The sequence below is a fragment of the Acomys minous genome, assembly GCF_964271855.1.
Source record: "Acomys minous genome assembly, chromosome: 16".
NCBI lineage: Eukaryota > Metazoa > Chordata > Mammalia > Rodentia > Muridae > Acomys > Acomys minous.
Window position 1 is genome coordinate 50664856 of NC_140498.1, and position 17242 is coordinate 50682097.

At 42.3% G+C, this 17242-nt stretch overlaps 1 protein-coding gene and 1 long non-coding RNA gene across 3 annotated transcripts in view; both read right to left on the bottom strand.

The window, feature by feature from the left end:
- The window catches only part of LOC311587066 (sperm motility kinase 2B-like), an 85921-nt gene extending 85565 nt beyond the window's left edge, over positions 1–356 (bottom strand). Inside the window, exon 1 of the mRNA XM_084763508.1 lies at positions 218–356. Coding sequence (XP_084619634.1) covers positions 218–304 — 87 coding nt within the window. The 5' untranslated portion in view covers positions 305–356. The remainder of the gene's footprint in view (positions 1–217) is intronic.
- LOC311587068 overlaps positions 1–15556 on the bottom strand; it is a 74937-nt gene extending 59381 nt beyond the window's left edge. For both annotated transcript variants that reach the window (XR_014775769.1, XR_014775770.1), the window contains exons 1-2: positions 15541–15556; positions 1709–1826 (exon numbers count right to left, since the gene is read on the bottom strand). This is a non-coding gene — a long non-coding RNA (uncharacterized lncRNA). The remainder of the gene's footprint in view (positions 1–1708; positions 1827–15540) is intronic.
- Between the last annotated feature and the right edge of the window lie 1686 nt (positions 15557–17242).

A 17242-nucleotide genomic window follows, 5' to 3' on the forward strand; every position in this document is an offset into this window, starting at 1 on the left:
CCTCAATGAACTACTAAGTTAATGGATTCATAATTTGATTGATTGATAGTTGAGAATTACTGGGAGGTGGCAGAAACCTAGAAAGTGGGACATACTCAAAGGAAGTAGGTCCCTGGGTACACCCTCAGGAGGATGTGTATCCCTCCCCCTCCCCCAGCTCTCAGCCTCCCATCTGCTTTGGTGTGTCCCAGTCTGCATTACCACACACATTCCTCACCATGACACTCCACCTGACCATGGACCCAGAGTCAGTGGGCCAATAGAGCATAAACTGACAGCTCCAGTGCTGAGCCAAAGCAAACATTTCATCCTCGGAGCTGTTTTCTCAGGGGCTTTGTTACTGTGATGGAAAGCTGACTCAGCAACATTTGTTGAAATGAGAACAGGGATGATTAAGGTCTAGAACAAGATATGTCATAATAGCAGGAATGTCTAGACCAATGGTTCTCTACCTAGGGTAGGGGCTGGCACAGTGGTGGGAACAATGTCACAAGTTACCCAGGGACAGAGGCCAAGGGTGCAGCTAAACAACCATGATAAACACAAAACTGCTGCTTGATGCCTACTAAATAAAAATAATAGTATTCAACAGATTAACATAACCACCCCAAGAATATTGTCTTTGTATTGGCCATTCTATCTGTAAAAATAACTCATTCATAATCCAAAGCAAACTGAGGGAGACGCCAGGCCTGACAGTGAGAGGCTGGTGGATGGAGAACCCTAAAGGAGTCTTCTGTTGGCCTTTTATTCTGCAAAATGTTAGTCTTATTCTGTATAAATATCAGTCATGGGAGAATGCCATAATCACGTTCTTTTTTCAAAGCTTCTTGGACCCCAGATGGATAAGAACGTTGGCAAGCTTACCAATTATGTTCTCTGAGATAATAATCACCTTGTCCCTCATTGAAATCCTAGGTAACCCAAAGAAAACTCAAGGTGACTGAAGCCCCTTTGTCATTTTATATTTATTTCTTTACAAAGTGAGAATAAAAGACATATTTGTTTATGGTAGAGACTGTTATTTGCTTCCCCATCAGCTGTTATTATTCCCTTTCTTTCTCCCCAGGAAAATATCTGTAATAATGCCCCATGTATCCCCTAGCCTGGAAGCTACAGCTTACGTTTAAGCCATCCTGACAGCTCCCTTGTCTGTGGATGGACAAAAAGTGAATCTATTGGAGGAGAGAGCAGAGTTCAGGAGTCTGAAAGGCCATCCTCAGTCCTGACACCAACTTCAAGTCTAGAGGTCTCTATAAAATCCTTGCTTGGTCACAGTGATTACCGAGGACATACAGAATTCCATGGACTGGAAGCTCTGAACCCAGGAGCCAAAATAAACGTTTTCTCCAAGTAGGTTTGTTTAGGTATTTTGTTAGCACAGTATAGAGCAACTCACATAGCAGAAGCCTGGCAAGCCCAACTGAAGCGACATGTTAAATGGTACCTCCCTGTGTGACGGTGAGCAGTTCTCTCAATTTTTCTGAGTCCCCATTTCCTCGTCTGAGGTAGAAACTGAACAAATAATTTACTTAATTGGTAGTATTTTTGGGGAAAATCATATGTCAACTTTTGCCTTTGAAGAAAGGAAACCTAATTAAAATAGCTTAAACTATTCTAAGTAGAAATAGAAAGTTCACTTGGTGGCAGAAAGTATTTGTGCACATGATTTCAAGGCCACATGGCAGTTCTGGGGTAAGCAGCTTACCTACAGTATTACAGGGTCCCATTGGAAGTAGCTACCCTAGGCTGAGTGAAGGTACATATCCATAGTTATATCTTAAAGAGTGGATTGGCCAGGTCTCTGTGAAGTGATCAGTGGTCTTCTATGGAAAGATAAGGAAGAAATATGAGACATACATAAGAATATTTATTTTATATGGGCAAAGAAGAGGTCCTATGACCAACAACAAAGCATTGCCAAGGACTAAGCTTCGCATAAGAGATGACAGTCTGGGCAGGTCTCCAGGGACCACTTTATACAATGTCTGTGCCACATAAATGCAAACACATTGGCTTTTCTCTTGTCTGCCAGGGGACATAGCCAGCAGAACTCTGTAACCTTCCCTCTGGAGAGGCCTAACAGCCCCAGGAAGAGCCAGGTAAGAGCCTATCCAGCTTTTCTCATGCCTGCCTGGGGACACAGCCTGCAAAGCTCTATAACATGCCCTCTGGAGGAGGTGTGCTGGCCCAGGATCATCGAGGCCTGTGGGACCCCAGGAACAGCCAAACTAAAGTCCACCCAGCCTATCTTCTGACTGTCTGGGACATAGCCAGCAAAGGAACATCCAGGCTTGCATGTCTCCAGGAACACCCAGGCAGCAGAAGTGAGCAGTCTGCTATTCCCAAGGCTCTGCTTGCCTCCTGGAAGAGTCTTTTCAGTATCAGAAACATCTAACCAAGACCAGGAACAATCAGATGGCTAAAGGCCAGAGTAAGAACACAATCAACAAGAGCCAAGGCAATATGGCACTGCCAGAACCCAGCTACCCTACTACATCCAGCCCTGGACACCCTCACACAGCTGAAGCAAAAGAAGATGACCTTAAATCCAACCTTATAAAGATGATAGAGGCCTTAAAATAAGATATGAATGAATTCCTTAAAGAAATACAAGAAAATTCAATCAAATAGGTGAAGGAAATGACTAGGCTCCTTAATGAAATAAAGGAAAATACAAATAAACAAGTGAAGGAAATTAATAAAACTGTCCAAGACCTGAAAATGGAAATAGAAGCAATAAACAAAACACAAACTGAGGCAATCTTGGAGATGGAAAACCTAGAAAAGAAAAGAAGAACTATAGACACAAGCATCATCAACAAAACACAAGAGATGGATGAAAGAATCTCAAGTGTAGAAAATACAATTGAAGAAATCAATACCTACGTCAAAGAAAATGTTAAATCTAAAAAGTTCCAGAAACAAACAAACAAACAAACAAAAAAGTTCTAGAAACAAAACATCTAAGAAATCTGGGACACTATCAAAAGAACAATAAGAAGAGGAATAAAAAAGGAGAAAACTCCAAGCTCCAAGGACCAGAAAATATTTTCAACAGTGCTGTAGAAGAAAACTTCCCCAACCTAAAAATGAGATGCCTATAAACATACAAGAAGCTTACAAAATACCAAATAGATTAGACCAGAAAAGAAAATCCTCCTACCACATAATAATCAACACCCTACAAATAGAGAACAAAGAATGAATATTAAAAACTGTAAAGGAAAAAGGCAAAATCACATACAAAGTCAAACCTATCAGATTATACATGACCCTTCAAGAGAGACTCTACAAGCCTGGGCATATATGTTGCACACACTAAGAGATCCCAGATATCAGCCCAGACTACTGTACCTAGGAAAGTTTCAATCAGCATAGATGGAGAAAACATGATATCACATGACAAAACCAAGTTTAAATAGTACCTAGACAAAAATCCAGCCCTACAGAAGATACTAGAAAGAAAACTCCAACCCACTGAGGCTAATTACACCCAGGAAAACACAGGAAATAAATAACTCCACATCAGCAAACCCAAAAAAGGGAAGCACAAATACACATATACCACACACATAGATGTTTTCACCACCAATATCAAAATAAAAGGAACTAATAATCATTGGTCATTAATATCTCTCAACATCAAGGGACTCAATTCACCAATAAAAAGACACAGGCTATCAGAATGGATGTGAAAACAGGATCCATCATTCTGCTGCATACAAGAAATACACCTCAGCAACAAAGACATTATATCAGTGTAAAGACCTGGAAAAATTTTTTCTAAGCAAACAGACCCAAGAAACAAGCTGGAGTAGCCATCCTAGTATCTAATAAAATAGAACTTCAACCAAAAATAATCAAAAGAGATAGGGAAGGACATTTCATACTCATCAAAGAAAAAAAGTTCACCATTCTCACTTCTGAATATCTATGACACAAATGCAAGGGCATCTACATTCATAAAAGAGACATTGCTAAAACTTAAATTAACACCAAACCCCACATATTAAAAGTGGAAGACTTCAACACCTTACTCTCACCAATGGACAGATCATTGAGACAGAAACTAAACAGAGAAATAATAAAACTAATAGATTTCATTGATCAAAATGACCTAACAGATATTTACAGATAGAAAATTTCACCCAAACAAAAAAGAATATATATTCTTCTCAGCACCCCATGGAACCTTATCCAAAATTGAGCATATACTTTGTCACAAGGCGAACCTCAATAGATACAATAAAACTTTGTATCTTCTCTTCCTCAGTCACAGACACAGGGGAAGGGAATAGGGTGAAGGAATGGGAGGATACAAGGGATTGGATAACAATTTAGATGTAATATGAATAAATTAATTAAAAGACTCTTTGTATCTTATCAGACTACCATGGATTAATGATAGATTTCAACAACAGAAACAAGAGAAAACACACAAACTAATGGAAAATGAACAACTCCCTACTTAGTAACCACTAGACCAGGAAATAAAAAAAGAAATTAAAGACTTTCTAGAATTCAATGAAAATGAAGGGATAACATACCCAAAATTATGGGACACAATGAGAGCAATGCTAAGGGGAAAGTTCATAGCACTGAATGCATGCATAAAGAAACTGGAGAGTGACAATACTAGCAATTTAAAAGTACACCTGAAAACTCTAGAACAAAGAGAAGCAAACACACCCAAGAGGAATAGATGGTGGGAAATAAGCAAACTCAGGGCTGAAATCAATAACTTAGAAACAAACAGAATAATACAAAGAATCAATGAAACAAAGAGCTGGTTCATTGAGAAAATCAACAAGATAGACAAACTCGTGGCCAAACTAGTAGAAGGCAGAGAGGAGAGAAGATATCCAAATTAACAAAATCAGAAATGAAAAGGAGGATATAACAACAGACACTGTGGAAATCTAAAGAATCATTAGCTCTTACTCCAAAAGTCTGTATTCTACAAAATTGGAAAATCTAAAGGAAATGTATGAATTTCTTGATAGATTTCACTGACTAAAGTTAAACAGAGATCAGGTAAACAGTTTAAGCAGTCCTATAACCTCTAAGGAAATAGAAATAGTCATCAAAATCTCTCAACAACAACAACAACAAAAAGCCCAGGGTTTTAACACAGAATTCTACCAGACTTTCAAAGAAGAGCTGATACCAATACTCCTCAAACTATTCCACAAAATAGAAACAGAAAGATGATTGTCAAACTCATCCTACGAAGACACAGTCACCCTGATACCTAAACCACACAAAGACTCAACAAAGAAAGAGAATTTCAGACCAACTTCCCACATTAACATCAATGCAAAAAATACTCAATAAAATGTTCACAAACCAAATCCAAGAACACATTAAAAACATATTTTTTTTTTGGTTTTTCGAGACAGGATTTCTCTGTATAGCCTTGGCTGTCCTAGACTAACTTTGTAGACCAGGCTGGCCTTGAACTCACAGCAATCTGCCTGCCTCTGCCTCCTGAGTGCTGGGATTAAAGGTATAAGCCTCCACCGCCTGGCAAAAACATAATTTACCATGATCAAGTAGGCTTCATCTCAGGGATGCAGGAATGGTTCAACATATGAAAATCCATTAATGTATATGTATATACTATAATAATAATAATATAAAATATAATAATAATAAAATGTATCTACTATATAAACAAAGAAAAAATCACATGATCATCTCATTAGATGCAGAAAAATTTCTTGACAAAAGCTAACACTATTTCATGATAAAAGTCTTGGAAAGATCAGGGCTACAAGACCTACACCTACAAATAATAAAGGTAATATACAGCAAGCCTATAGCCAACATCAAACTAAATGCAGAGAAAATCAAAGCAATTCCACTAAAATCAGGTATAAAACAAGGCTGTCCTTATCACCATGTATTTTTAATAATATTTGAAGTTCTAGCTAGAGCAATAAGGCAACTAAAGGAGATCAAGCAGAAACAAATTGGAAAGGAAGATGTTCAAGTATTCTTATTTGCAGGTGATATGACAGTATACATAAGCAACCCCAAAATTTCTACCAGAGAACTCCTACATCTGATAAACACCTTCAACAAAGTGGCTGGATAAAAAATTAACTAAAATAAATCAGTAGCCCTCCCATATACAAATGACAAGTGGACTGAGAAAGAAATTAGGGAAACAACTCTCTTCTTGATAGCCACAAATATACTGAGGTAGTTCTAATGAAGCAAGTGAAAGACCTGTATGACAAAAACTTCAAGCCTCTGGAAAAAAAAAAAAACTGAAGATGGAAAGATCGCCCATGTTCATGGATCAATAGGATTAACATAGTAAAACTTATCATTTACCAAAAGCAATCTATAGATTGAATGCAATTCCCAGCAAAATACCAACACAATTCTTTACAGACATTGAGAGAATAATTCTCAACTTCATATGGAAAAAAAACTGAGAATGGCTAAAACAGTCCGACACAATAAAAGTATTTCTGGATCTATCTTCATCTCTGACTTCAAACTGTACTACAGAGTGTAGTAATAGAAATGGCATGGCATTGGCATAGAAACAGATTGGGTGATCAATGAAATTGAACCAAAGATCCATAAAGAAACCCACACACCTATGGACCCTTGATTTTTGACAAAGGCTCCAAAACCATACAATGGAAAAAAAGAAAACGTCTTCAACATATGGTGTTGGTCTAACTGAATGTCTACATGTAGAATAATGCAAATAGACCCTTATTTATCACCCTGCACAAACTCAAGTCCAAGTGGATCAAAGACCTCTTTTAGAGGAGGAAGTGGGACCCAGCCTTGAACTCAATGGCACGGGAGACAACTTTCCAAATAGAGCACCAAAACCTCAAGCTCAAGATCAACAATTACTAAATGGGACATCATGAGGCTGAAAAGCTTCTGTAAGGCAAAGTGCACTGTCAATAGAACAAAATGATGGCCTACAGACTGGGAAAAGATCATCACCAACCCTACATCTAACAAAGGGCTAATATCTAAAATATATATAAGGAACTTAAGAAATTAAACACCAACTAACCAAATAAGCCAATTTTAAAATGGGGTACAGAGCTGAACAGGGAATTCACATCAGAAGAATCTCTAATAGCCAGGAAGCACTTAGAGAAATGCTCAAGGTCCTTACTCATCAGAGAAATGCAAATCAAAAAGACTCTGAGATTCTATCTTATATCCATCAGAATGGCTAAGATCAAAACCTCAAGTGACAGCACATGCAGGTGAGAATATGGAGAAAAAGAAACACCTCTGCATTGTTGGTGGTTGTGCAAAATTGTACAACCACGTTGGAAATCATTCTGGTGCTTTCTTAGAAAACTGGGAATAGTTCTACCACAAGACCCAACTTACACCACTCCTGGGCATATACCCAAAAGATGCTCTCCCATACCACAAGGATATTTGCTTAACTGTGTTCATAGCAACTTCATTCATAATAGCCAGAAATTGGAAACAACTCACATGTTCCTCAACCAAAGAATGGATAAAAACAAAAGAACAAAAAACAAAAAAACAAAAATCCTGTGGTACATTTACACAATGGAATACTACTTGGCTATTACAAACAAGGAGATCATGAAATTTGCAGGCAAATGGATGTAAATATAAAAGATCATCCTGAGAGAGGTAATCTCGACCCAGAAGGACACGCATGGTATATACTCACTTATAAATGCATATTGGCCATATAGCAAAGGATAGCCATACTACAATTCACAGACCCAAAGAAGTAACAAAAAAGGTCCAAGGGAGTATGTTTGACTCTCACATAGAAGGGGAAATAGAATAGACTCGGAAGTGATTGCAGAGAGGGAACAGGATACGAGAGGGAGTGCTGAGGAAAATAAGGCTGGGGACATCTCTGAGACATGCTGGAAACCTATGGCAGGTAGGCTCATGGGAGGATGTAAAAGTGGTTCTAGCTGAGACTCCTAGTAGTGGGGATCATGGACACTGAAGAGGCCATGCTCTAACCAGACAGGACCCCTAGTGGGGGGAGGGGAGCACCAACCCACTCACAAAAACTTGGACCCAAAATTTACCCTGACTACAAGGTGTGCATGGATAAAGATAAAGCAGAGATTGAGGGAATATCCACCCAATGCCTGGCCCAACCTGAGACCCACACGAAGGGAGAGAGCCAAACCCTGCCACTATTAAGGACAGTCTGCTTTGCTTGTAAATATGAGCTTAGCATAGTGGTCCTCTGAGAGGCTCCACCCCTGTTTTGTTGGATCGAAACAGATGCTGAGACTCACAGCCAAACATTTAGGGGGAGCACAAGGAGCCTTGTGGAAGAGTGGCGGGAGGAGAAGGAGCTGGAAGGGACAGGAGCTCTACATGGAGACCAGCAGAGCCAACTAACCTGGGCTCAGAGGGACTTGTGGATACTGAAGCACTAACCGAGGACCATGCACGCATGGTCTGGACCTAGGGCCCCAACACATATGTACCTGATGGGCAGCTTGGTCTTCATGTGGGTCCCCTAGTAAGGGGAGTGGAGGCTGTCTATGACATGCGCGCTGTTCCTTCACTCCCTAGTGGGGCTGCCTTGCCAGGCCACAGGGGAAGAGGATGTACTCAGTCCTGATGTGACTCGATGTGCTGGAGTGGGTTGGTGGGGAGCTCCCCTTTTCTGGGGAGTAGGGCAGGGAGAAGAGGGTAAAGAGGGTGGGAGGTTGGGACCAGGAGCCGACGAGGGAGGGGTTACAATTGAGATGTAAAATGAATAAATAAATAAATAATATTTTTTAAAAAGATGCACACACATTGACTTTGAACACCCCTTTTTTACTGTGCAAAAATAACAGGACCCCCTCCAGGGGATTCTTAACCCAGGCAAGCGCGCAAGCGCGCGCGCGCACACGCACACACACACATACACAAACACACACACACACTCACACAAACACACACACACGAGCTGGGGTGGGGAGACAGAGAGAGAGAGAGAGAGAGAGAGAGAGAGAGAGAGAGAGAGAGAGAGAGAGAGAGAATGCTTCTACCACACCAACACACAGTTTCACTCTGCCCTTTTTTTTACTGTATCCCCAGTCAGGAGGTAAGTATCTTTGTCATGGCCCTTACTGGATTTTCATTTCAAGCTAACTTGAAATGCTTGCTTGGGGCTACAAGTCAAAGCAGAGTTTACAAGAAAAAGAGCAACCAGTTCTCCCTTCTCGCCCAGTGTTCATCTCCTAGGAAGGAAACAGACTTGTCCACCTTCTCCCCATTTATATAGCTGCATGAAATGGTGTGCAGGCCTATGAATGTTTTCCTCCACTTTTGGAAAACTGAACCATGCTGCTCTCAAAGCAGCGCAGCACTTGTCTAGGTTAATACATAATGCACGCAAGTTCATTCAGTCCTTCAGATGTGGTACAGCCTCTATAGAGTGAACAACCGTGCTTAGCGCTGAGATGTCTACCCTCTGTAGCCAATCTTAATAGTGTAGTACCCAGATATCCCAGATCGCGAGACTCCCCGAAAAGACCGCCAGGACTCGATACCGATGCAACACACACAGGGTCCTGTATTACAGGCTCGAGCTCAGGCCACAATCCTTCCTAAGGCAACATGATAGGAGAGTGACTCAGAGCTTCAAAGGTAGTGGGTTTATAAAAGGGGGGAAAAACATAAGTGGGGGTTGTGGGTCACAGGAATGGTGACCTTTAGGCAGGTTGGGTGGAGGTTGGATCCCAAGGAGAAGTTTGTTGTTGTTTTTTTTTTAATCTCAGAGGAACATTAGGTGCTGATTGCATCTAATCGCTTCAGTGGAGTTTCTGGAGACTGCTGGCAGGTGCAGTTGACAACAGTACATGGTCATTCCCAGAATGCAGGGGGAAGTAAGGGTCACCTAGAGGACACGTTCTCACAGAACGTACAGACCACAGTATTTAGTTACAGAACACACAGGACATGGCGTTAGTTTGGTCCTTGCAATAGCACTAATAAATATGCTAGTGCATTTATCTTTATGCTTTAGTGCTTCTATTTGTATAGAGAACATTCCTTGAGGTTGGAACAATAAAGATGTTATTATATCTTATCTTTGGAGATTTCCTGAATTATCTTTACTTATGTGTATGTGTGTGGGGTGTGGGGTTTATGCACATGAGTGCGGGTGCCCATGGAGGTCAGAGGGAGGTAGCTAGAGTGACAGCCAGTAAGGTGCTGAGAACTGAACTTGCATTCTCTGCTCTAGCATTAACTGTTTTGCCTGCTGACCTATGCTACCTTAGCCACTTCTGTGTACAGTTTAACGGCTACAGAGTCTATGCCTGTGTGTGGGTTCCTTTCTCTGGGAGGCTGGGCTGAGAATCTGGACACAGAGTTTTCTTCAGCCTTCTGGAGGCCAGCTGAGGAAGGCTCTGGCCTGAAAACCAGTCATGAAGAAGGCCTCCTGGGCAGCTTTCCAGCCAGATCGCCCAGCTCTAGGGAGTACAGAGTAGCTAAGCTCAGCTCAGCCACTCACCAGCTCACCCAGGGTTGAGACCATGGGAATCTGGGTCCCTTCCAGAGCGGGAAAGGAGCCTCTGACTTGTGAAAAGCTTGATTAAAATGAAGACAGTCAAGAGTCAAAGAGCTAGATTTTAAATCACTAAGCTTAATGATAACAGAAAGACAAGGACAGAGAGCTAGGTTTTTAAACCAAGGGTCCCTGAATAGCAGGAGCCACTCCCAGGTCACTTCCAGGGGCTTGTCTCCAGGGCACTTTGATATGTTTTTCTTCAAAGAGCCAGCTTTTGACACATTTTGTGTGGGTTTGGGGTGGGGGTGGGGTGGGAGGGAACACACAGGAGGGGAGGGGGGGAGGGTCTGGGGGCCTCCTGTCATCAGGGCCCACACCTGTGACCATCTATCCAGTGGCCCCAGCTCACCCGCCCCATCTTACTGCCTAAGTGAATCCAGGTTCATTTTTTTTTAAGTAGCACTATGTTTGAGGGTTTTGTTGTTTGCTTTGCAGTATGTGACCTAAATCCTAGGCCTTGCACATGCTAAGCAAGCATTTTACCCTGACATACATCCTTAGCTCTTTAATATTTTATTTTTATTTTGAGACAGGGTACCATTACATTTCTTCCAGTGGTCTTAAATTCGTTCTGTAGCCGAAGCAAGCCTTCAGCTTACAAATCCCCCTAGCCTGGCAAGTGACTGAAATTACAGGCCCATACGAAAACAAGCAAACAACCCACAGCATTATATTTTAACTTCTGCATTGTTCCATTTCCCAGATAAGTAAGTACCAAATGGGCAGACACGTCTTATTAAGTATACACATGCATAAAAATGTTACACAAAATGAAGGGACAAAAATGAACAGCTCTTGAGAGATATGCTAAACACCTGGATGCTGGGGCTTCTGTGATTCTCCCTGTGGTCTTAACACCTGGACCAGAGACATTCATTTTAAGTTACTCACTTGGATACACAAGAAAGACCACCGCCTGTGCAAAAGAGCCACACACAGTCACTCTGGAACAACTTGCTTTAAGTAGATCATCTTAGAGCTAGAGCATTTTGCCTAATGGGCACAAGGCCCTGGATCCACCTTCAGCAACACACACACACACACACACACACACACACACACACACACACACACACACGTTCTTTGGCAGGTGAGGGAACTAAGCCTCTGGGAGGTTGTCACTATCCTTGGGATGCTGGACTAGTAATTCTGGAGGGGGCTTACCATCTAGTTTTGCTGACCTCAAATCTCAAATTCTAATCATTATTTTAAAAAAGAGTATTACATGTATCCCCCCCTTCCTCCCTCCCTCCCGCTTTCACCCTATTTCCCTCCCCTAGGTCTAAGACCCAGTCTCATCTTGGTTGCCTACTTATTCTTTCTTTGAGTGCCATCAGGCCTCCCCACCAAGGGGAGTTGGACAAATAGGGGGCCCCAGAGTTCATGTCAAAGTCAGTCTCTGCTCTCCACATGAGATAACAATTGAGTTGTAATCTGAATAAATTAATTTTTAAAAATTTAACAGAAAACAAAACAACAACAACAACAAATATTACAATAAAAAAAAAGCATCAGATGTTTTCAGTGATGGTTCCTGGATGTTATATAGACACATACCATCATGCATGACCTGGTGGTAGGTGTGATAATATGAAGGAAATACAGAAAAGGTAGGGAGGTGAGGGGAGACTTATCAACACACAACCTATAGTTGTATTAAAGCTTACAGAAATCACTAACTGTATTAAAAATGAATTCTGCTGAGCATGTGCCTCCTTTAATGGGCCCATTGCTTTGTAAACACTCCATATTTTCACAGCAGCCTTACCCCTGCATGAATCTTATGAATGGAACCAAGCTGTCAAGCTCTACAGTAAGTGGCACGCGACGTGGTGTTACCCCAAATCAAGCTTTCTGTGGCTAATTTTTCACTGAGTAGCAGGCCTTAATTTAGCTGTCAGGCCCTAGGTCTTTTGCCAGCGCTAATGGGGAACTGTGGCAGGGATAATTATTTCCAGACTCCAGCACCTCCTTTCTTTACCTTCTGGTCGCAAACACTCAACAGCTTCAAGCTAATTTCCTCTCTTATTTTCTTCACTAGTTTGCAAACTACCACTGCCAACAAAACAACCCATCTGATAAAAAAAAAATTCTCACATAGAGTGCTCAACATATTAGAAGGGGAGGGATTGATAATTGAGGGACTGGGGTGAGAGTGGGAGGAGAGGATGGGGAGGGGCCGTGATCAAGAATAAAGTGAATAAATAAATTAATGGGAAAAATTAAAACTATCAAATAAACCTTACATTTTTACATACCAGCTCAAATGGGTCGTATATGTGGAAACTGATTTCCAAAAATAGATTGTATAGATTATTAATTTGCTGGACTTTTTTCCCCTACATTATCAAGGCCCACAGTGACGGTTCTTGTTCATGTTGGCCCAGTGTCTTCAAAATGAGCTTCCAGTCTATTCTTGGACAAGACTGATTTTTGTCTTCTCTTAATGCTAGTATCAAATGTCCCTCACTCAAATGAAGGCTACTGGGCTTTTATACTCAGTGAAACTAACAGGAGAATTACCTGAAGGAAGAAACGAGGATTTGGCTTGCTGTTCGTATTTCATTCTCCCCACCACTAAATGATGCAGACAGAAAGTGGATCCTGTGGACCACTGCTTATTATCCAGGGTGCCTTTCTCTAGAAAATCTCAGGCTAAGCATCGTGATTCAAATTGCTAGGCAGCAACTAAAATTGAAGATGAGAATAAAAGCGACAAGGATAATTGAAAACCAGAGAAAAAAAGGTAACTGGCCTTGGGTAGGGCTGAGCTCCAGGAAGAGACAAAAGAGAGAAGTACGAACGGATGATATTAAATGAGACTTCAAAGCCAGAGGCAGAATTCTTCCAAACAGGACGCTTGCTTGTTCAAGTAAACACTATCATGTCTGCAGCATTTTATAGAGAAGGACTTATAGACAAAGAATGCTTTACTGAACCTCTCCACTTGGCCTAATTAAAGGAGGCTTTGGAGAGAGGGCAGTGGGACAGGATGCGTTACTGAAGCTCACCTTCCCTTGAAAAAAGGAGTAGTTAGTACAAGGTGAAAGCAGCAGCTGTGCACGGCATGAGCATGTGTGGGCGCACATACAATATGCACTATGCGCATTGTTTGGGGACATGCTAGAGAAGAGCTAGAAACACAGAAAAGTAGACAAAAGCAGAAACCAAGAGAAAGATGGAGAGATGAGCTGACAGAAGACAAATTCACTGAGAGGCTGGAAAAAAAAAGGGCAAACTGGATCGATTTATGAATGAACGACAGTTGCACGTTCATTCAATCAGGACTTGGTTATGAGTCTTTGCACGAGTTTCTTAAAGCTTAAGTCTATGCCAGGGAGAAACAGAGGAAGCAAGGACTTGCGTGGGCTCCCACACACATTCAAGAAAATGAGCAAGAGAGATGTTCAAGTCTACCAAGGAACATGTGGGCAAGAGGAAGAGATCAGAATTTCTAGTTCACTACAGTGAGGTTTCCATGGCATTGCCTTTTGCTTAATTTTTAAAAGATTTTGCTTTCATTTTGATTTATCTGTGTGTATCTGTGAGTGTGAGTGCACACATGTTTATGCAGTTGCCCAAAGACGGACTTAACTCCCTGGCCATGTGAGGCACCCAACACAGGCGCTGGGAGCCAAACTTGGGCTCTCTCTGCACGAGCAGCACGTGCGTTTAACTACTGTGTCACCTTTCCAGCTGCATCACTGCATCTGAAGGCTCCGGGTTCTGCAGCGTTTGAGATTCCAAATCCTATCACCTTGCTCCTTTTCAATATAGATCTGCATAACAGTGAACACTGATAACTACACTACGGGGTCAATAGTAGGCTGTTTTGAGACTTCTGCCAACAAAATTAATCCAAAACTCATCACTCTGGCCTCAGGCAGACTTTTTGGACAACAGCAAAAAGCAGCCACATTCTTAACCGAAATATCACAAGAACAGTCTCTAGACCACATACTAAAATTCTTCTCTGAAACCTTTTGAGCCAGGACCCCACAGTTCAAATCACCCCCAGCATCCTTGTCTTCCATGTGCCTACTAATATGGTACATTAAGGTCTGCTGAAAGCATTCCACTGGTATCCTAATCCAAAATCTACATTCTTTCAAATAAAAGCTTGGTCAGAACTATCACAGCAATATCCCAGTCCTGATCCCAACATCTGTCTTAGGCAGTGTTTCTATGGCTAGGAAGAGACACCATGACCAAGGCAACTCTTGTAAAGGACAGTATTTAATTGGGGCTGGCTTACAGTTCAGAGGTTTAATGCATCATCATCATCAGTAGGAAAGACATCGGCTGGCATGCGGGTAGGCGTGCCACTGAAGGAGGAGCTGAGATGCCTACATCTTGATCCCCAGGCAGCAAAAGTGACTGTCATACTGGGCATGGCTTGAGCATATATGGGACTTCAGAGCTCACCTCCACACACTTCCTCCAATAAGATCACACCCACTCCAACAAGGCCATAACTCCTAACAGGGTCACTCCTTGTGGGCCAGGCATTCAAGCACATGAGTCTACGGAGGTGGGGGGAGGGAGGGTATTCCTATTCAAATCACCACAATCATCTTCCCTTTGCACATGAGAACACTGAATCACAGAAGACTAAGTAATTAACCAAAGTTCCATAGCTGGAAGACATGGGGCTGGGATGTAACCTAGGCAGATCTGACTTCCATGTTTAACGTTCTTAAAACTACAGTATCTTCAGCCCCTTTTATCCTATCTTGCATAGGGTACATTTAATTCTAGTGTACAGAATACAGTGATAGAACTTCCAAAGATACAAAGTAACAGAGACAGAGACTCTCTTATAAGCTAATGCTAGGGAAGATGGTAAATATTGTCACTTGGATGGGGCCTCCCTGCTTGTAGGAGGAACCAGACCTGCTTTGAGCAGGGTCAAGGCCCAGGCCTGGCGACATGCATCTGTGCAGAAGGGGGCCTTTATGTAGAGTCGGATCCAGACCTACCTGAACATGCCCGGGCACACCCAGAGACTGACTGCCCAGAGTCTGGTGACATCACAATGGGAAGCAAGGAGGAGGAGCCACAGCAACAGCTTGCAGTTTGGGAGCCAATGGGACACTGGGAGGCGGGTATAAAGGCATGTCCTATTTCAGTAATAAATGAGTCAGCTTCAGCCTCATGCATGACTCCACACCAGCTCACCCTCCCACCCCCAAGGGTCCTGGGCGTGGGTCCCAGAGACACCTGCGCATGTCTATCAGGGAGCTTCTAGACTGGGTTAACTGAGATAGAAGGAGCCACCTTGAACATGGGTGGCGCTATTATATGGAGTGGGGTCCCAGGCAGAACATAAAGGGGAAGGAAGTCTGAGCATCTGCGTTCACCTCTGGTTCCTGATTGCAGATGCAGTTTGACCAGCCGCCTTACATCTCTGTTGCATGATGGGCTGTTCCCATGACTATGAGCAAGAGTAAACCCCTCAGTGGATTGAACTAGAAATGACCATAATGAGTGAGTTAACCCAAGAAGCAGAAAGAGTCAAATGGTATATACTCACTTATATTTGGACACTAGCTCAAAGGATATGTCCTATGAAAGTCTTCACTTAACTAGGAAAGTGGGACAGAGGGGAGGACATGCTACTGGGACTTTAGGTGAGAGAAGCATGGAAGAATGGGGAAATAGAAGGATCCAGAGGGTCCTAGAAACCTACAAGAAGAACATTATAATGGGCAGATCTGGGCCTAGGGGTCCTGCTCAAACTATGGCACCAGCCAAGGACAATACGTGCAGTAAACTTCGAACCCTGACCCAGATCTAGCCAATAGACAAGAGATTCTCCACAGTTGAGTGGAGAGTGGGGTCTGACTTTCACATGAACTCTAGTGCCTCATATTTGACCATGTCTCCTGGATGGGGAGGCCTGGTGGCACTCAGAGGAAGGATAGCAGGCTACCAAGAAGAAACTTGATACCCTATGAGCATATACAGGGGGAGGAGGTCTCCCTCAGTCACAGTCATAGGGGAGAGGAGTAGGGGGAAAATGGGAGGGAGGGAGGAATGGGAGGATATGAGGGAGGGGATAACCATTGAGATGTAATATGAATAAATTAATAAAATATATTTTAAAAAAGAATAAACTCCTCTTCTTTAACTTGTTTTATTGTGATCCCATCTTTCAGGAGGCAGAGACAGGTGACACTGATGTGAGTTCAAGGCCAGCATGGCCTACAAAGTGAGTCCAGGACAACCAGGGCTACACAGAAAAACCCTGCCTCAAAAAAACTAACAAACATACAAAAAGGATAAAAGGAGTGTGAAGAGTTACCAGCACCCCCAGCTGTGTTGGAGCAGGAGAGGCCTGGGAAACTGCTTCCTCCATGGCAGTCCTTTCTGCCTGTCCTGGCTTAGCATACATCACAGTTCCCAGGATGAATTCCTTCCAAGCCTTTCCTGTATTCCCCTGATACATTTCTAATAAATCCAAAGACCTCAGAGCTAGACTCAACCAAGCCATCTGATTATTATGTCTGCCTGATGGCTGGCTGGAGTCTGAGAGGAAAATGAGTCTGTCTGTGGTCCTAAACAGGTATCAGAGGCGAGGGAATGGACCAGAATAACAAACCAGATTTAACCACTGTGCTGCTTATCTCAGTGAGACTGTACATTTTTCAATTTTTATTGTCCGCAAAGGATGCTACAATA